Below are 15,938 nucleotides of genomic sequence, written 5' to 3' on the forward strand. Positions count from 1 at the left end.
TTCATTGTTTCCTCAGAGTGTTACAATTTGTTTTCACATTTTTGATCTTGTGATGCGATTGTTTTTTTTTTCTGTAAAAGCAAACAATACTACGTAAAAAACAATACAATACGAGTGGCATGAAAGTATTTCAACAATTAGGGCGTTTGCTGCACCCATCAACCATATTTGGAATATGTATGTATATATATATATATATATATATATATATATATATATATATGATTCAACATTAATATCTCAACCTTAGTTGTATAGTTACTACTCCATATATAAAAATACTTTAAGATGCTTGTTCATCTATGTAAATAAACCTTAAAACGCCGGGCTGAAGTTTGAGGTAAGCGTTTATAAATAGAGTCCGGATAAGACCGAGGCTGTGTTTCAAAACCTTGCGGGCTGCCTACAGTCCTACGCACGCGCCCCTTTTGAAGCTCAACATGCTATTTCCACAGTCAGCTCGGTATCTTTTGAGACATACCTCGAAAGTTCATCCTTTTACGTAATAGATACCGCGGCCAAGCCAAAAACCTAACGCGAGAACACGAGCCGTAGATAGTTACGTTACGTTAAATGGAATTTCCCGGTATCGTCGACTCGCGCACAGTGAATCTGAACACACAATAAACACTTCCGGGTGTTTGTCTACAATAAGATTATGGCATGGTTTGTTTTTAAGTGATTTTTTTTCTTTGAACGTCAAACAGCATGGACGACAGCGCCTTACAGCTCATATAATGTAATCGTATTTTAATCTTATTTATTTACGTCATTGAAACTTTATCGCTTTGTTTTGTCCTGCCAGCTGTGCGCGTGTAGATTTGGTGGATCATGTCCAGATGTTGATCTCCATCAGATTTGTAATCCATGGGATTACAGCGTGTGTTGTATGAAGTATTGTATAGTGTTCGCCATGAAACGCATTGTTTTCTTTTTGGCGTCTTTCTTTTTGACGGAGTGTTCAAGGAGAAACATTAGGGATGTCCTGGACGACGAGTACGGTGAGTTTTTCTGTAGTCACTTAGTTTCTGTAGTCACATTGTTTCAATGAAGTTACCAAAACCAAGGTCTGCTTTTTAAACACGTTACTGTATTTCAGCTCTCGAAAGTTTCCCTTGTTGTTGTACAGTAGAGTAAATCAAAACAAATAGTTTGTTGAGAAATCAAGGGAACAATTCACTCAGTTACTGTACTATTGCTGACATCACTATTTGCTGTTATTCATAGTTTTGAAGTTAAAAAGATACTTCTTCAATACGTTTTAAGATCTTCATCTATTTTTTTGTGGTGCCACAACTATATTTACTGTGGTAATGTTTAATGCTTTTGGCCACAAGGTTGTTTCTCACACTGGCTTTCTTGTATATCACCTTAAAGGGCAACCAAAAATAAAAGTTCTATCATTATTTACTCGCTTTGTAATTTCAAACCTGTATGACTTTCTTGTAATCACAAAAGAAGATGAAGAACGTTGATAACCGAACAACGAAGGTACCCATTGTTTTTGTGTCCATGCAATAGAGGTGATTGGGTACCGGCGTTGTTTGGTTACCAACATTCTTAAAATATCTTATTTTGTGTTCTACAGAGCACAGACGAAAGAAAGTCATACAGGTTTGAAATGACAATAGGGTGAGTTAATGATGACAGATTTTTTATTTTTGGGTGAAGTGTCACTTTAAGGAGTTAATATTAATAAATGTATAAATGCATAAATATATCAGTCACTTTGGGTAACATCATTTGAAGCATCATGAGTAAATGATGACAGAATTTTCAGTTGCTGTCTTCAATTTTTCAGACCAGCTCAGTTCAATGCTGTCAGACTTTGATGTTCTTCAGCTGTCCAGTCTTCAACAGCATTCAGTACGGAAGAGAGATGTACAGGCCCACACACATGCAGAGAGGTTTCTTAGTTTCACTGCATTAGACAGGTGAATATTCATAACCTGATTTTATGTGTACTTTTAAGGTCCTTCAAAGGAGTCCATTACAGTCTGTAGTTGTGCCCGGTCATCACCAAGATCACTGCTCAGTCATTTAAAAAACCTTGCTATTTATTTTGCAGGCATTTCAAACTGTACCTGACAACCAACACAGAGCTTTTCACCCGTGACTTTAATGCCGTGGTGATAGGAGAGGATGGCGCACAGGAGATGTTTGAGGTCCAAAGAGAGAACTTCTTCACTGGTCACGTCGTCGGTAACTTCACCTGTACTTCTTTAAAGTTGAAAAAATGTAATCTAAGTACTGTTATAATGGAAATAATTTATGGTGTTATTGTTTTTTTAGTTCAGAAAGCCATTATAAAATATTGTTATAAAACAATTAACCATTAACAAATTAAAGGATTAGTTCACCCCAAAAACAAAGATTTCTCATAATTAGGGCTGTTCGATTCTGATTTTTTTGGAGTCGATTCCAATTCCTGGTTTGGGAACCGAAAGAATCGATTCCAAGAATTGGTTCCTAGCTGCTGTTTTCAATTCCTGCTCAATTTCCTGTTTTTAATTTATTTTTAATGCAATACAAAATTCTAACCTGTCACTTTCTACATTTATTAATTGTTTATTGTTTATGTAACAAAAACCGTAACCATATATATTGTTGTTTTATTGATGTATCATTAAAAACATCATTAATAATCTAATTTACTAGCTGTTTTTAAAAAAAAGCACTGGTCAAATTACTATTTTTTAAGTTTCAGCAGTGTACACAAAAAGGTTTGAGGAATATAGATAGACAGATTGATAATCAGTCAATTGTATTCAAAATATTTAAGAGTGCTGTGCATATTAATATTAATATTACTGTTAAATGTAATTAGTGCAGACAGATGTTTAAAAAGTTCTGTCCAGCTTTTACAGCTTTAAACAGACATCCAAGTACATATGTTGCGAGACTGTTATAAACATGTTTTATTCTCTTAATGCACATACTGAGCTGATCGGTAGAGAGTAAGAGAAGATGGTCCGTTTACAGTCCGTCAGTCAAGCAAATGTACTTATATGATTTGTTAAATGTGTGGATACATGTAATTATATCTGCGGTGTGTGTGCAAACAAAGCTTTTGCTTTTTATGGATGCAGAATATTTTATGTCATTCCACAGCTCTAGACTACACCCATCAGTTTTTTCTTAAGTCTGTACTGTTTTAGAAAAGAAACCAATGTGAATTAGTTGACAAATGACATCAGCTGAGGGGTGGGGCTTATGCTTATGAAGGCTCTCAAAGAGGAATTAAATGAATCGATTCTTAAATGCCTTGGATTCAAGGAATCGACAATTTTTGGCCATCCCAGATTTAAATGGCTTCCTTTCTCAGTTGAACACAGATGAATAATGTTATTTGAAAAATGCAGTCATTCTTTCTTCTTATAAGGTCCAAGAGCACATACATTCATCATTTAAGTAATCTGAATGACTAAGCGGGTAAATAAAAGTGAACAACAAGTTTATATTTTACGCTGAGCATTAATAACGAACCATTGTTAAAACGACTCTAATTCACATGCTTTTACCCTCCCTTTCTAGGAGAGCTGAATTCTCGTGTACAGGCACATATCAGTGCCAATGATTTCTCTGCTCATATTCTCACTGAAGAAGCTGAATACAACATTGAGGTAATATAAATCACCACAATCTACTACATCTGCTGATATACATCATACCACTCAATATAAACACTACAATCATTGTTAACCTTTTCACAGCCACTGTGGAGGTTCACTGAAGACCCTCGGGATGGGCGGCTGCTTGCTTATCGTTCAGAGGACATCAGGAACGTGACCCGGCTGGCAGCTCCTAAAGTGTGTGGTTACATCAGCACAGAAGACAACGAGATGATGCCAGAGAGTGTGCAGGGAGCCACAGCATTACATGAAGACAATGATGAGTATGGTGAGTCTTAAAAGGAAATTATTTTATGATGCATACGGTAGACTTATGAGAGTGAAATACTGGATTTGGTCTACAGTCAACACTTGAAGATGGTGCACTGTAAGACACTGCTCTATTAAGTTACCCATGTGTAATGTCTGTCTCTCGCATTCTCACTCTTAAGTCTGTTCTAGCTGTTATATCTCCTTTACAGAGCACATGAGAGAGAGAAGGCAAACCCAGGACCACAGCAAAAACACTTGTCCTCTGCTGCTTGTGGCAGACTATCGCTTTTTCAGACACATGGGACGTAAGGAGGAGAGCACCACCCTTAACTACCTGGTATTCACACTTGGCATTATTCAGAAAGTGTCATAATTGGTTTAACAAGGCAATTTATCTAAAAAAGAACGTATTACTATTTCTTTTGTATGAGAAAAGTATTTTTTCTTTAAGAGACATAAATTATTGTATTATGAGATTAATGTTTCCATTTACAGGGTGGATCAAATTATACATTTAAGAATTTAAGAGAACGCTTTTTCGTTCATGAGTAATTGTGATTGGCCACGCCTAGACAAATAGGAAAGGAAAAATAGTTTTAATGGATTTAGTTTTAAGTTTTGCATTTTGTAAATTCATGTTTGGGTTTTAGATTGAGCTGATTGATCGTGTGGACGACATTTATCGCAACACATCATGGGATGAGCAATATAAAGGTTATGGAGTTCAGATTCACCAGGTAATTTAATTCCTTTGGTGCCTTAAAGTGATAGTGATCGTTGATAGACTTTCATTCTTCCGCAGAACACGAAAGAAGATATTTTGAGGAATGTTTTAACAGGCACCCATTGACTTGCATTGTATTTGTTTGAATATAGAATTGAATAGTCGTTGGCACTGTTCGGTTACCAACATTCTTTGAAATATCTTCTTTTGTGTTCTCCGAGAGAAAGAAAGTGAATGACTGAATATACATTTTGGGGTGAACTATCACTTTTAGAACACTAAGGAGTTCCAAGAGAATGCAGTTTGATACAAAACAACATTCATTTTTTTCAGATCATAATTAATAGGTCACCCACAAAAGGAGAGCCCGGAGAAGCCCACTTCAACATGAAGGGTTCTCCTGTGAAGAACAAAGATGTTTGGGATGTCAAGAAATTGCTGGAGGTTAGGGAGAGCTTGTGCTGCCTGTGTCCTGCCTGATGTAAAAATAAAAAATGTGCTTACTAGCACTTACAGAGCAAACAATATTGAATACTTGTGTATTCTGTTTCATTATCCATTTCAGCCCATGACCTACTTGTCAGAGAGGCTCCAGAGATGTTTTGTTTGTTTGAAATTGCTTTCGCATGTAAATGTAGTAAAATGTCGTGTTTGTCTTTTCCCTGCAGCAATTTAGTATCGACATCGCAGACAATGCATCAAAGGTTTGCTTGGCTCATCTGTTCACATACCAGGATTTTGATGAAGGCACACTAGGCCTGGCGTACGTGGCTCCAATAAAGAGTGGATTTCCTGGAGGTCTTTGCTCTGAGAGTGAGTGAAACGCTTTCTTTCAAATTATATGCCATATTTTTTGAGTATCACACCCAGATGGATAACTTAGTCCTTAAAATGCAAAAAGATCTTTTGGTGGTATTTTTCTTAAGAGTGCCCTTCAGGAAATGACAACCGGGCTATATACCTGAACACTGGACTAACCAGCACCAAGAATTATGGGAAAACCATTCTTACCAAGGTAAAGTGTCTTGTATTTATTCTGTTTTTTATTCCGTTTTGTTGTTGTGTTCGCCTGGGTTCGAATTTAGAAATGCATGTCACATCATGTTACAAAGGTGCCTCCATAATTCTCATGAGGTCACAACATGTCTATCCGTGTGCTCGTGCTCACTTTAAAGTGATAATTTGATTTGCTGACACAGGAAGCAGATCTGGTTACCACTCACGAGCTCGGTCACAACTTTGGTGCCGTGCACGACCCGGATAACGTGCTCTGTGCGCCCAGAGAGGATCAGGGAGGAAAATACGTAATGTACCCCATTGCAGTGAGCGGCGACCACTCCAACAATAAAGTACGTCCTTCTGTGATGTGTCCGTGCTTTGAGTCCACCTCGGTATCATTTGTCACGATTGTTGTTTTATGTGCTTCCCTTTAGTTGTTTTCAACCTGCAGTAAGGAATCTATAGCAAAGCAACTGATGTCCAAGGCCTCCACCTGCTTCAAAGAGAGGAACAGCAATGTGTGCGGAAACTCAAGGGTGGAGGAAGGAGAGGAATGCGATCCTGGACTGCTGAACCTAAACGATGACAACTGCTGCACATCAACCTGCAAGCTTAAGCCCGCTGCGGTGTGCAGGTAGAGCAGCTCCCTGTGGCCATAACGAAAAATTGCATAGTCAAACATGCTGAATTAAAGGGAAAGTCATGAATTGCTCAATCTCTAGTTGGTCAAATCTGTATATATTTCTTTGTTTGGTCGAAAACAGAGAAAGATATTTGGAATCCTTGTAACCAGACAGTTCTTGGACCCCATCGACTACCATAGTGGGAAAAATGACAATGGTTAACCCAAAATAGAACACAGGTTAACCTAAACGCTCGAATGAAAAAATGCTGTAGTGTTCTTTAGTATTTGATCTAGCAAATTGTGGTATTCTTGTTGTAAACTGATCAACTCTAGTAATAGAAGTATACTAAGTTTCAAACCCACTATATTATCTAGATAATGTAATATTATTGCAGTTTACCATAGGCCTAGTAAGTACTATAGCTACATTATTTTTATGTGGACAAACATTAATGTCATTTGTTGTTAAGCAGTCTATTTATGTGGTGATCTGTTCATTTGTGTTCTTTAAAGATGATAACAGACGTTTTATACTTGTGCTGCCTATGCTACAAAACTTCAAACCTCTGAAGCACCAGTGCTATGTGCAAAAAACTTAATGTACAGCCCTGTATTTCAATTCAGATCAGTTATGAAGATCGTGATGTGCTTTTTTGGGAAGATCACCCAGCCCCAAATATCTTCTCTGTGTTCACCAAAACAAAGAAATGTATACAGATTTGGAACTTGAAAGTGGTTAAATGATGACAGAATTAAAAATTTGGGTGAACTATCGCTTTAAATATTTGTATTTATTTAATTAAATTCAACTTTTTAATCCAGACTCTTTGACCTACAACTAAACATTAAAAACCTATATGATGTGTTTTGATTGTTGAAGTAGCGTTTAGCTTCAAATTGGGAAAAAGCTCCAATTTAATTTCTGTGTGACAAAGTACCTTTAAGATTTCCAGCTGATGTCACTTTCTATCGGTAACTGCTTTCCCTGATTTGTTCTTGGTACTAGTGACAGAAACAGCGCCTGCTGCAAACGCTGCCAGTTCGAGGACTCTACCAAGGTGTGCCAGGAGCCGATGGATGCCACATGCAAGGGCAGATCTTACTGCACAGGTGGGACATAAGCTGACATACTCCAGATACTACTAGCTATACGTTTTATTTTATTTTAAGTGTGGAGCTGTTTTGGTGAGCTTCATTCTCTAGTTTTTTGTAACACTGGAGTCTTTTCTTCTCTGGCTATAACAGGAAACAGTAGCGAGTGCCCTCCTCCAGAGAACCTTGCTGATAGGAACATCTGTGTCGACAACGGGCGATGTCTGAACGGGGAATGTATCCCATTCTGTGAGGCTGTTAAGAACCTGCAGTCATGTGCTTGCAATGGTAAACCGACCACCTGAAGTCATTGGTTATTTCAGACAATGCAAAGACTGTTGTTATTACAGCTTATAAACACTGTCTTGAGCCGGCATGTGCTTTATTTGATCTTCATCTAATTTTTCAGAGACGATCAACTCTTGTAAGGTATGCTGCATGGATAGGAACGCTGTATGTTCTCCGTATGTTGATAACATGGGGAACCTGTTGTTTCTGCGGAAAGGCAAACCCTGCACTGTGGGCTTTTGTGACGGAGCTGTGAGTTCTAGACCATTTTCATATACATGATTTTCTGCTTATGTACTGTTGTGAATTATTCAAACATTTATTTTGAAATCCAGGGCAAATGTATGAAACAGGTTCAGGATGTTATTGAAAGATTGTGGGATTTCATTGACAAGCTGGACATTAATACCTTTGGTGAGTTATTTATGAACATGATCATTTCAGCTCAATTGAAATCCAGTATGAGAATTTTTCATATTAAATATCTTTGTGTGTCTGTTCTTAGCGAAGTTTTTGGCAGATAACATTGTTGGCACAGTTGTGGTCTTCTCACTTCTTTTCTGGGTTCCTCTCAGCGTTCTGGTCCACTGTGTGGTGAGTCATCGCCAGTAACTCACAGCAATCTTGCACTTACAACTACGAAGAAATGTCTGCTATATGTATATATTGACCTTGAGTTGTACTACAGAAACAAAATGAAAAAGTGAAAGATACCGAATGGTCTATTCACGATATTCACCCATGCCTGACCCCAAAATGATTTGTTTTTAGGATAAGAAACTTGACCGGCAGTATGAATCAAACACCAAGTCCCTCTTCTTCCACAGTGTAAGTACCAATCAATAAAGACTAAATGTAAAGAATATACATTTTATGTTGAAAAACGGATAGATTGTGTATATTTTGGCACAGAACGCTGAGCTACTTAGCAGTCTTGAATTAGCCTCGGGGAGGATCTTCAAACCAACGTCTGCTTCAGCCAACTCCGCCGAGCCCCGATTCCAGGCATCCGGTCCTTTGCAGACCAGCACTCCACCCGTTTCACTCTCCCAGATGGCTCCAGCACTGGTCCCATGTCATCTTCCAAAAACAGGGACCCAGCACATGACCACCATCGAAGAAGATACCAGCTACAATTCCCACCTGAATGAACAAACCCTTGGAGAGGACTTCCCTACATCTGGTTCTGCTTCACGCTCATTTGATGACCTGACAGACAACCGAGAGAATGCCATGTTCTTCACGGGGAGGAGATATCCACAGACTATCAGTAAGGAGACTGAATGTTGAGCACTTGATTGTATAGAAGGAAATGGAAAGAAAAAATGGACTCGAGAGTTATTTTATTGGGAATTCTCAAAGCTGAACAGATCAAGCAAGGAGTTTAACGCTCATAGTTTCTGTATGGAAAATACCCAGAATGCAATGTTTTTAGAGCGCTGGAAGCTGCAAAAAGCACAAATTTTTCAGTGAGGTATCATACGGAATTTGATTTTGTTAATCTTACACACAGAGGGATATTCAACCAGTTATATTGTTAAAGGCTTAAGATTGGCATGAATTTTAAATTGACCCTATTTTTTTTCTTAATGCATGTTACTGGTCCTATTATTTATTATAAAAGTTGTTTGACCTTGGTGCAGTTAAAGGTGAAGTAAGCGATTTCTGAGAAATGCTGTGGAATTTTGAAATTGATAAACAAATGAACACAGCTCCACCCAAACAACACTTGTAACACATAATATATTATTTTATATATTTTTTTTATATAATAAAAAATAGCATTAGAGAGATTTATCTTTGGATCAGTGCAGTTCCCAAAAACATGCATCTAGGAAATATTCACAAATTACTTTGTTTTTTTAAGCCAATTTAATATAACGGTGTGCCACACCAACTTTTCACAATCTACTAAACAAGTTTAAAGTCCTGCCCTTATTTTTTTAAATCATGCAGTTTTACTCGTAAATAATAATCGTCGTTGAATACAATTCTTGTATCAAATTCTGAAACCCATAATGTTATGTGATAATATATGTTCTGACATTCACCATACATCCAAATGTTTTGTATCCTCTATAGCAGTGGTTCTCAAATTTGGATCCAGGGGGCCACAGATTTTGTGCCATTTTATAAAATATAGAAATTTATCATAGATTTTATGAAATAAAACAGATCACCAAAAAAAAGAATTGATGTTCCAGCATTGTGTAACCGAATACGTGTTTGTTTTAATTCAAGTTCTAAATATAAGATTATAAATCTTTATTTGGGGGGCTGCAAAGCAATGGACTCTACATAAAGGGGGTTTGAGAGCCACTGCTCCATAGACCATAATCTGGTGCTTTTAATCTCTGCAAATGATGATCACGTTTACTTTGAAGGGCATTTGATATTTACAAATGTAGGCTCTGAAGTAGTTTAGTTAAGCATATGAGCACTTTTATTACGGTGTTTGAGTGTAACATGTACTGTTACTTAAGTGTTGTACCTGCAGATATTGGGAAAATTGGTTGGTACATGAGGAAGTTTATAAATTCATTATTGAAACAAGTCGCTAGGTAATTTAAGGAACAATTGTTTTTATTGTAATTGTGTGCACTTAACTTCACGGGCACTGCAAAAAAAAATCACAAGACCGCTGAATGCTTTTAAAACACTGCGATACATTGCTGTGCCACATGCGGGCCTAATGTTTATGAGTGACTGTGCGTAAGAATAAGTATCTTACAGCTGCACCTAAATGAATGTGTACGGATATTTAACATTGCTCTGAAAAGTAACATAAGTGCCTTGCAGTTGTTTTGTAAAAATGTTATTTACTGAATGTGTTTTATAACATGTAAAAATCCTTAGTAAACTGACTCGGGAGTGGCAGTGTCTTTTGTAGGGGGCTAAATGGTCACCTTTGGCTTGTATTCATCTGTGTAACCATTGGGAGTGTGTGTAGATCACCTGTATGTTTATTGTATTAAAATAGTGTTGACCTCTCGATATACCAAGCACAAAAGTTTCTGTTAAAACAGATCGAACTCTGAAAACTTGTGTCAAATCCTGTGAAATCCTTTTCAGTGACCACAATACTTGCCTGTTGGCCTTGTAACAATTTAAGTATTTGTGTTGTATTTTGTATCAATGTGTTACACGTTTGTATAACCTAATAGCTTTGTGCAAGTTTTCGTTTTTAAATCAAAGCATTGTCCTCAATAAAAGACTGTGTATTTAAAATCAAGTTCAGCAGACTCAAACACCTTTTATTAAATCAACATAGATCATAAACATATTAAAGGTCATTATCCTAAATATAGTATAAATGCTAAATACGTATTATGTGACTTTCAGATGTGCATCTGTTTTACATCTACAAATAAATCTGCACCGTTTGCCTTTCGATTTAATTAAGAAATCGACTTAATACATTGAAGTGCTTCAGCCATTCCAACTTCTGGTGTCTTCAGTGTGGTCAAGCGTGGTTTAGATGAGATTTCTGGAGCTTCTAAACAGAAAATGTTTCTGCAGACTTTAGCTCAACTCACATCGCAGGGTTCATCGCTTCATACAGTCTCTGCACAGCAAGCTCCACCATTTCCCTTAGAGAATCATCTTCACCGTTGGTCTCTTCATACTCCACAGTCTAAACAGTAAACACACTAGAATGACTTTTTACTCTTAAAACATAGGTGTGCTGGAACATCTCAAAGTGTGATACCTACTCTGGTTTCCAGGTTCACGCAGGCAGTCTTCCCATCCACGGTTATAGACAGACTGTTATTATCGCTTAAGTCGACACATTCCTCACCAAACATGTCTCTGCAGAACACAGGAGAAAATTTTGAATCAAATGTAAACATAAATCCAGTTCTGCTATGTTCAGATAAGTGCATCGAGGCTCGACTTACTGGAACATTTTCAGTATTCTGCTCTGGAAAACATTCACATCCACCTTCTTTTCTTGAGGCTGAACATCTAATATAAATAAAAGAGTTTAAATATTTGGAAGACTATTTTATCAACCAAAAGTACAGAAACCAGGTGACCTCCGGCCATAAGCATGTCACCAGTATGGAATGGGCGTTACCTTTCTGTGCTTTAGGATTTGATTGGACCTCCAACACCACTGTGGTGACTGCATCAGCATACATGTCATTTAAGGGGTTGGCAAGCCACTGGTGAAAGCACAGAGACACACAACCTAATGAAGACACTGAATTTGCCATATAGTTACACTGGTACATCAAAACTCACAGTTAAAAAGGGCCTTACCTCCAGCATGACCATGTTTGAATCATAAACCAGTGTGATGTTGTTAAACACCCTCAGTGTGTTTTTCTCTGGAGTATCGATCTCATCCACATCACCTATAACGCACACATGCAGTATATATTTTTTACACAAATAAATATTAAGCACACGTATGCACAAGTACACCCACCTGTCAAGTGACGTAGCTGACTCAACAGCAGTTCAAAAGGGCCGGTGAAGGGGATGGCTTGAGTCTGTTTAATGGTGCTCATAGCAAGATCTGTGTAATCTGGATGATCAGAGTCAAGAAACAGGTCTCACGTTACACTTGCATTTATACATTTGACAGACACTTTAATCCAAAACAATTTACAGTAAATTCAAGATATACAATTTCTCAGTGCAAGACCTTTAATGCAATTATATAAAGGAAGCTATAAACACAGAAGTATAAAATACACAATAAAGATCAGAGCTGTTTCCAACACACACTTAACTTACTGGAAAGGTCAGATGGGGAGAGGATGTGATAACTGAAGTTCTTTTTGACCAGAATGCCGGAGACCCTCTGACCCTGCGCACACTTCTTATCCGCAAGAGAACCCATCACCTTAAAAGACCACACAACATTCATTTATTTATTCCAAGGTTATTATATATATATATATATATATATATATTCAAAATAATTGAGAAAAATGAGAAATGATCAACAGCCCTTTTTGTTATTTCTCAAATGCTCTATTTTTTTGTAAACAAAATATATTTATGCCAAATAACAAAACTAAGTTGCAATTTTAAAACAAATTCCAAATCAAATAAAATAAAATGAATAATGCAATTTACTTAAAATACTTTGTTACATTTAAGAAATATCAGCATATCCATGTTTACCAAGAATCAGTAAACATAGCGGCCCCTACTGTTCAAAACATGGATTGCACTTCATTTAATATCAACCGACTTAATTTGTCACATATTACTATTAATTTTCAACCGGCATAGAGACACTCTTCACATGAATTAAAATAAAGTACGCTTTATTTCTCACCTTTGCCAGTTTTTCTCCTCTGAAGTTTAACGTGACGGCCTCTGTGTTACGAGGGTTGTGGACCTCGATGTGAACCTCATCGTTGTCCTCGTACTCTCTGATCAGCGCAGCTTTCAGACGAGCCATCTCATTCTGCTCTCCATGAACTAAAATCTAAACACCAGTAACGCCAGTCATATCAGCCCCTTAACCAGAACACCTAATCTTGAGCCATCCCATAATGCTCTGCTTTAAAGTTAGAAATGTTTGAAATAAATAACGAGCACAAAATGCATTTCGCATAAGACTACATACCACATGAGGAGGTTTCAGAGCTCGGATGAACTCGCTGGTCTGCTGGTAGTCAGTGTGAGCGGAGAACGAGATGTAGTCCACAGACATCTTCAATGGCAGTTTCTGGCCGGACATGGTGGCAATTTCCTCTGGTTCAGACATGATATGCTACACATTCGGAGAAGACAGGTCAACTGTGCCCATACGTTTCATTTATCGGCCAATGAAAACATATAACGGGGAACTTAAGGCCTACCTTGGCGAGTGTTCCTTCCACACAGTAACCTGCTATGATGACGCCGTTCCTCTTGTCCGTGCACCAGCTCTCAAAAAGCTCTCTGGAGAGCCCGCTCTGCATCATACCTGGAGATGCCATCACCACACTCGGGCCGATGTCATCAAAATGGTCCATGCTCTGGAAGAGGACACGTTAGATTTTCTTGGGTGAAACATCCTAACGTAATTTTGTATTTTCTACATCACGAGTTCTTACAAATTTGAAAGATGCCCACCTTAAGATTGCTGATATGCTTGAAGACAAAAGGGTTGTTAATGTTGATGGCCTTGCGGATCTTGTCGTTCATGGCGTTCACGTAAGTCTGGTATACAGCCATGCACTTCTTCGCCAGGGACGAGGCATAATAAATTGGAATGTCGTGCAGTTCAGGGTGATTCTGCCAATATTCATCTGAAACAAATACAGAAGAAGGTCTTCAGATAAGTTCAAGTTTAATGATGACTTTCATGGTTGAAAGTCTGAATCGTGGACTTTACCGAGAATGAGCAGCAGCTCTTGGGCTCGACCCAAAGCGAACACTGGGATCAGACAGCGTCCCTCTCGGTTAACTATGTCATGGACCGTGTTACAGAAACGCGCTTCTCTCTCTTCTCTTTTCTCATGGATGTGTGTGCCATACGTTGACTCCTACAGAGAGTGAGAAATTTGACAGTCATCATCTGTAAATGCAGAATTTATATTTTTACTAAAATGGTGTATAAATGAAATCAATCGGACTGACTGTGATGAGAATGTCTGGTTTGACGCTTGGAATCTCAGCTGCCATTAGATGTCTGTCTTCCTGACGTGAGAAATCTCCTGTATACAGAATCTGAAGGATGTGCGTATATTACAATATTATTGTGCCGATATGTGATGCTTACGTGGCAAAGACATTACAATATTCTTCATTGAAGACCTCTGAACTACACCCACCTTCACTCCAGCAATCTCGATCATAAACATTGCGGCACCCAAAACATGACCAGCATGGTAGCACCAAAACTTAATCCCAGCCACCTCTTTCACTTCATGGAAGTTGATCGTCTCAATCTTATCCATGCTTTCTTCTAGATCTGTCTCTGTATACAGCATATCATCTGCTGAGATGTTGCTTTAGAAAAAGAAAACAACGGGAAAAGATACAGAGTTACTTTGCTGGCTCTTTCGGACTCATGCAAGATGTTATATAAAAGGAGCACACGTTACTGACGTACCTAACTTTCACATAGTCTGAAAGCAACCAGCGGTAGATGGCTTTGGTGGCATGGGTCATAAAAGTCCTCCCTTTGAAACTTGTCTTTTGTAAGAACCAAGGTAACGCTCCACAATGATCCAAGTGAAAACTGACAAGGGGAGAAAAATGTAAGCAGACTTACACAGTCTTCAAGAATCTATCAGTCATAGAGAGAATGGGAACTCACTGGCTGATGAGGAGCAGGTCTATCTCAGCTGGGTCTATCAAATCAATGTAGGGCAATGCATCCATGCCCTCCAAACCGGGGTGGATCCCACAGTCGAGCTAAAATATATATATAGCACGTTAGAAAACACCAACATGTTCAACACAAGGAGAAAACACCGACCAAACTATGCTCACCATAATTTTACGTCCCTTAAACTCCAGGATAATGCATGATCTGCCCACCTCCTGACCAGCTCCTCTGTTAGACAATTACAGAAAGCAATGATAGTTATTATTAAACGTTATTAAATAAAAAGCATGTTATATTTCACAGAAAAATATAAATATAAAATATAAAAATATTGAACAGAAAAACTGAACACGTGTAAAATATTTTTCTTTAGTCATTTAAGTCCTACTGAATAACGTGATGTTACTGTGTTTGCACACATAATTGAAGAAATATAGGCCTAAGTAATAAATATAAACAAAACATCGTCGGGCTAATGAATAAACTCACAATGGTCTTATGAGAAGTTGATCACTCTCTTCTGCAGGCACTGGTACATCCGCTTTACGTTTTGCAGCCATGTTTGTTGTGCCTTTTACACGTAATACACAAAAACGTATATCATACCCGTCTATCCTACTAATAATAAAAATGAACGTGCATGAGGACTGAACCCACACACTGCGAGAGCGAAGACACTACTTCCGGTGTGACCACGCACCAAAATAAAAGTCGTTGTGGCGAAGAAAATAAATTAGAAATATTATAACAGTCTATGATAATGAATGAGCAAATACACAAAAACAGTACGTTTTGCGTTATTATTTATTATGTATTAAAAGCCATTTTGACATGAACACGGGACATGCTTTTGAGAAATTACACCGGCTCTGAGGATAGCAAAATAAAGAACATAAAATTTTCAGAACAAAAATATCTAAATAAAACTATAAAACATATGAAACTGGTGAAATATACATATAGATGTGATGTCATTCGGCATTTTAAAACGAAAAAGATTACAGCGCACCTTACCCTGCCTCGCTTCCCATTGGCCAGTAAGTTTGA

The 15,938-nt window shown here is 37.9% G+C and overlaps 2 protein-coding genes across 2 annotated transcripts; one reads left to right on the top strand and one right to left on the bottom strand.

The window, feature by feature from the left end:
- The first annotated feature begins 421 nt into the window (after positions 1 to 421).
- Positions 422 to 10,844, top strand: adam17b (ADAM metallopeptidase domain 17b). Its single transcript, XM_056764540.1, has 19 exons — positions 422 to 1,001; positions 1,802 to 1,934; positions 2,069 to 2,202; positions 3,535 to 3,623; positions 3,714 to 3,900; positions 4,094 to 4,221; positions 4,535 to 4,621; positions 4,942 to 5,052; positions 5,277 to 5,421; positions 5,535 to 5,623; positions 5,808 to 5,957; positions 6,042 to 6,241; positions 7,239 to 7,342; positions 7,478 to 7,612; positions 7,734 to 7,864; positions 7,948 to 8,026; positions 8,118 to 8,206; positions 8,384 to 8,440; positions 8,525 to 10,844. Exons 1-19 carry the CDS (start codon positions 890 to 892, stop codon positions 8,900 to 8,902), a joined length of 2,538 nt encoding a protein of 845 aa, XP_056620518.1. The 5' UTR covers positions 422 to 889; the 3' UTR covers positions 8,903 to 10,844.
- Position 10,845: 1 nt separating this feature from the next.
- cpsf3 (cleavage and polyadenylation specific factor 3) lies at positions 10,846 to 15,559 on the bottom strand. The gene is made up of 18 exons (XM_056764541.1): positions 15,381 to 15,559; positions 15,056 to 15,119; positions 14,880 to 14,977; positions 14,673 to 14,801; positions 14,392 to 14,569; positions 14,198 to 14,287; positions 13,953 to 14,103; positions 13,691 to 13,866; positions 13,435 to 13,593; positions 13,200 to 13,346; positions 12,906 to 13,058; positions 12,356 to 12,464; positions 12,045 to 12,143; positions 11,876 to 11,970; positions 11,691 to 11,778; positions 11,512 to 11,578; positions 11,326 to 11,422; positions 10,846 to 11,246 (listed from the first exon to the last, which is right to left on the bottom strand). Exons 1-18 carry the CDS (start codon positions 15,449 to 15,451, stop codon positions 11,145 to 11,147), a joined length of 2,073 nt encoding a protein of 690 aa, XP_056620519.1. The 5' UTR covers positions 15,452 to 15,559; the 3' UTR covers positions 10,846 to 11,144.
- Between the last annotated feature and the right edge of the window lie 379 nt (positions 15,560 to 15,938).

The sequence above is a fragment of the Triplophysa dalaica genome, chromosome 13 (assembly GCF_015846415.1).
Source record: "Triplophysa dalaica isolate WHDGS20190420 chromosome 13, ASM1584641v1, whole genome shotgun sequence".
In the NCBI taxonomy this organism is placed as follows: Eukaryota; Metazoa; Chordata; class Actinopteri; order Cypriniformes; family Nemacheilidae; genus Triplophysa; species Triplophysa dalaica.

What these genes read in the sequence shown, in the direction of transcription:
- adam17b (XM_056764540.1), top strand. Translation starts at nt 890, where the DNA reads ATGAAGTATTGTATAGTGTTCGCCATGAAACGCATTGTTTTCTTTTTG. An exon ending in CTTCACTGGTCACGTCGTCG is followed by an intron (nt 2,203 to 3,534) that starts GTAACTTCACCT and finishes CTCCCTTTCTAG; the next exon opens with GAGAGCTGAATTCTCGTGTA. An exon ending in TGGAGGTCTTTGCTCTGAGA is followed by an intron (nt 5,422 to 5,534) that starts GTGAGTGAAACG and finishes ATTTTTCTTAAG; the next exon opens with AGTGCCCTTCAGGAAATGAC.
- cpsf3 (XM_056764541.1), bottom strand. Translation starts at nt 15,451, where the DNA reads ATGGCTGCAAAACGTAAAGCGGATGTACCAGTGCCTGCAGAAGAGAGT. An exon ending in CTCTGAAACCTCCTCATGTG is followed by an intron (nt 13,059 to 13,199) that starts GTATGTAGTCTT and finishes ACTGGTGTTTAG; the next exon opens with ATTTTAGTTCATGGAGAGCA. An exon ending in CAAACATGGTCATGCTGGAG is followed by an intron (nt 11,779 to 11,875) that starts GTAAGGCCCTTT and finishes TGCTTTCACCAG; the next exon opens with TGGCTTGCCAACCCCTTAAA.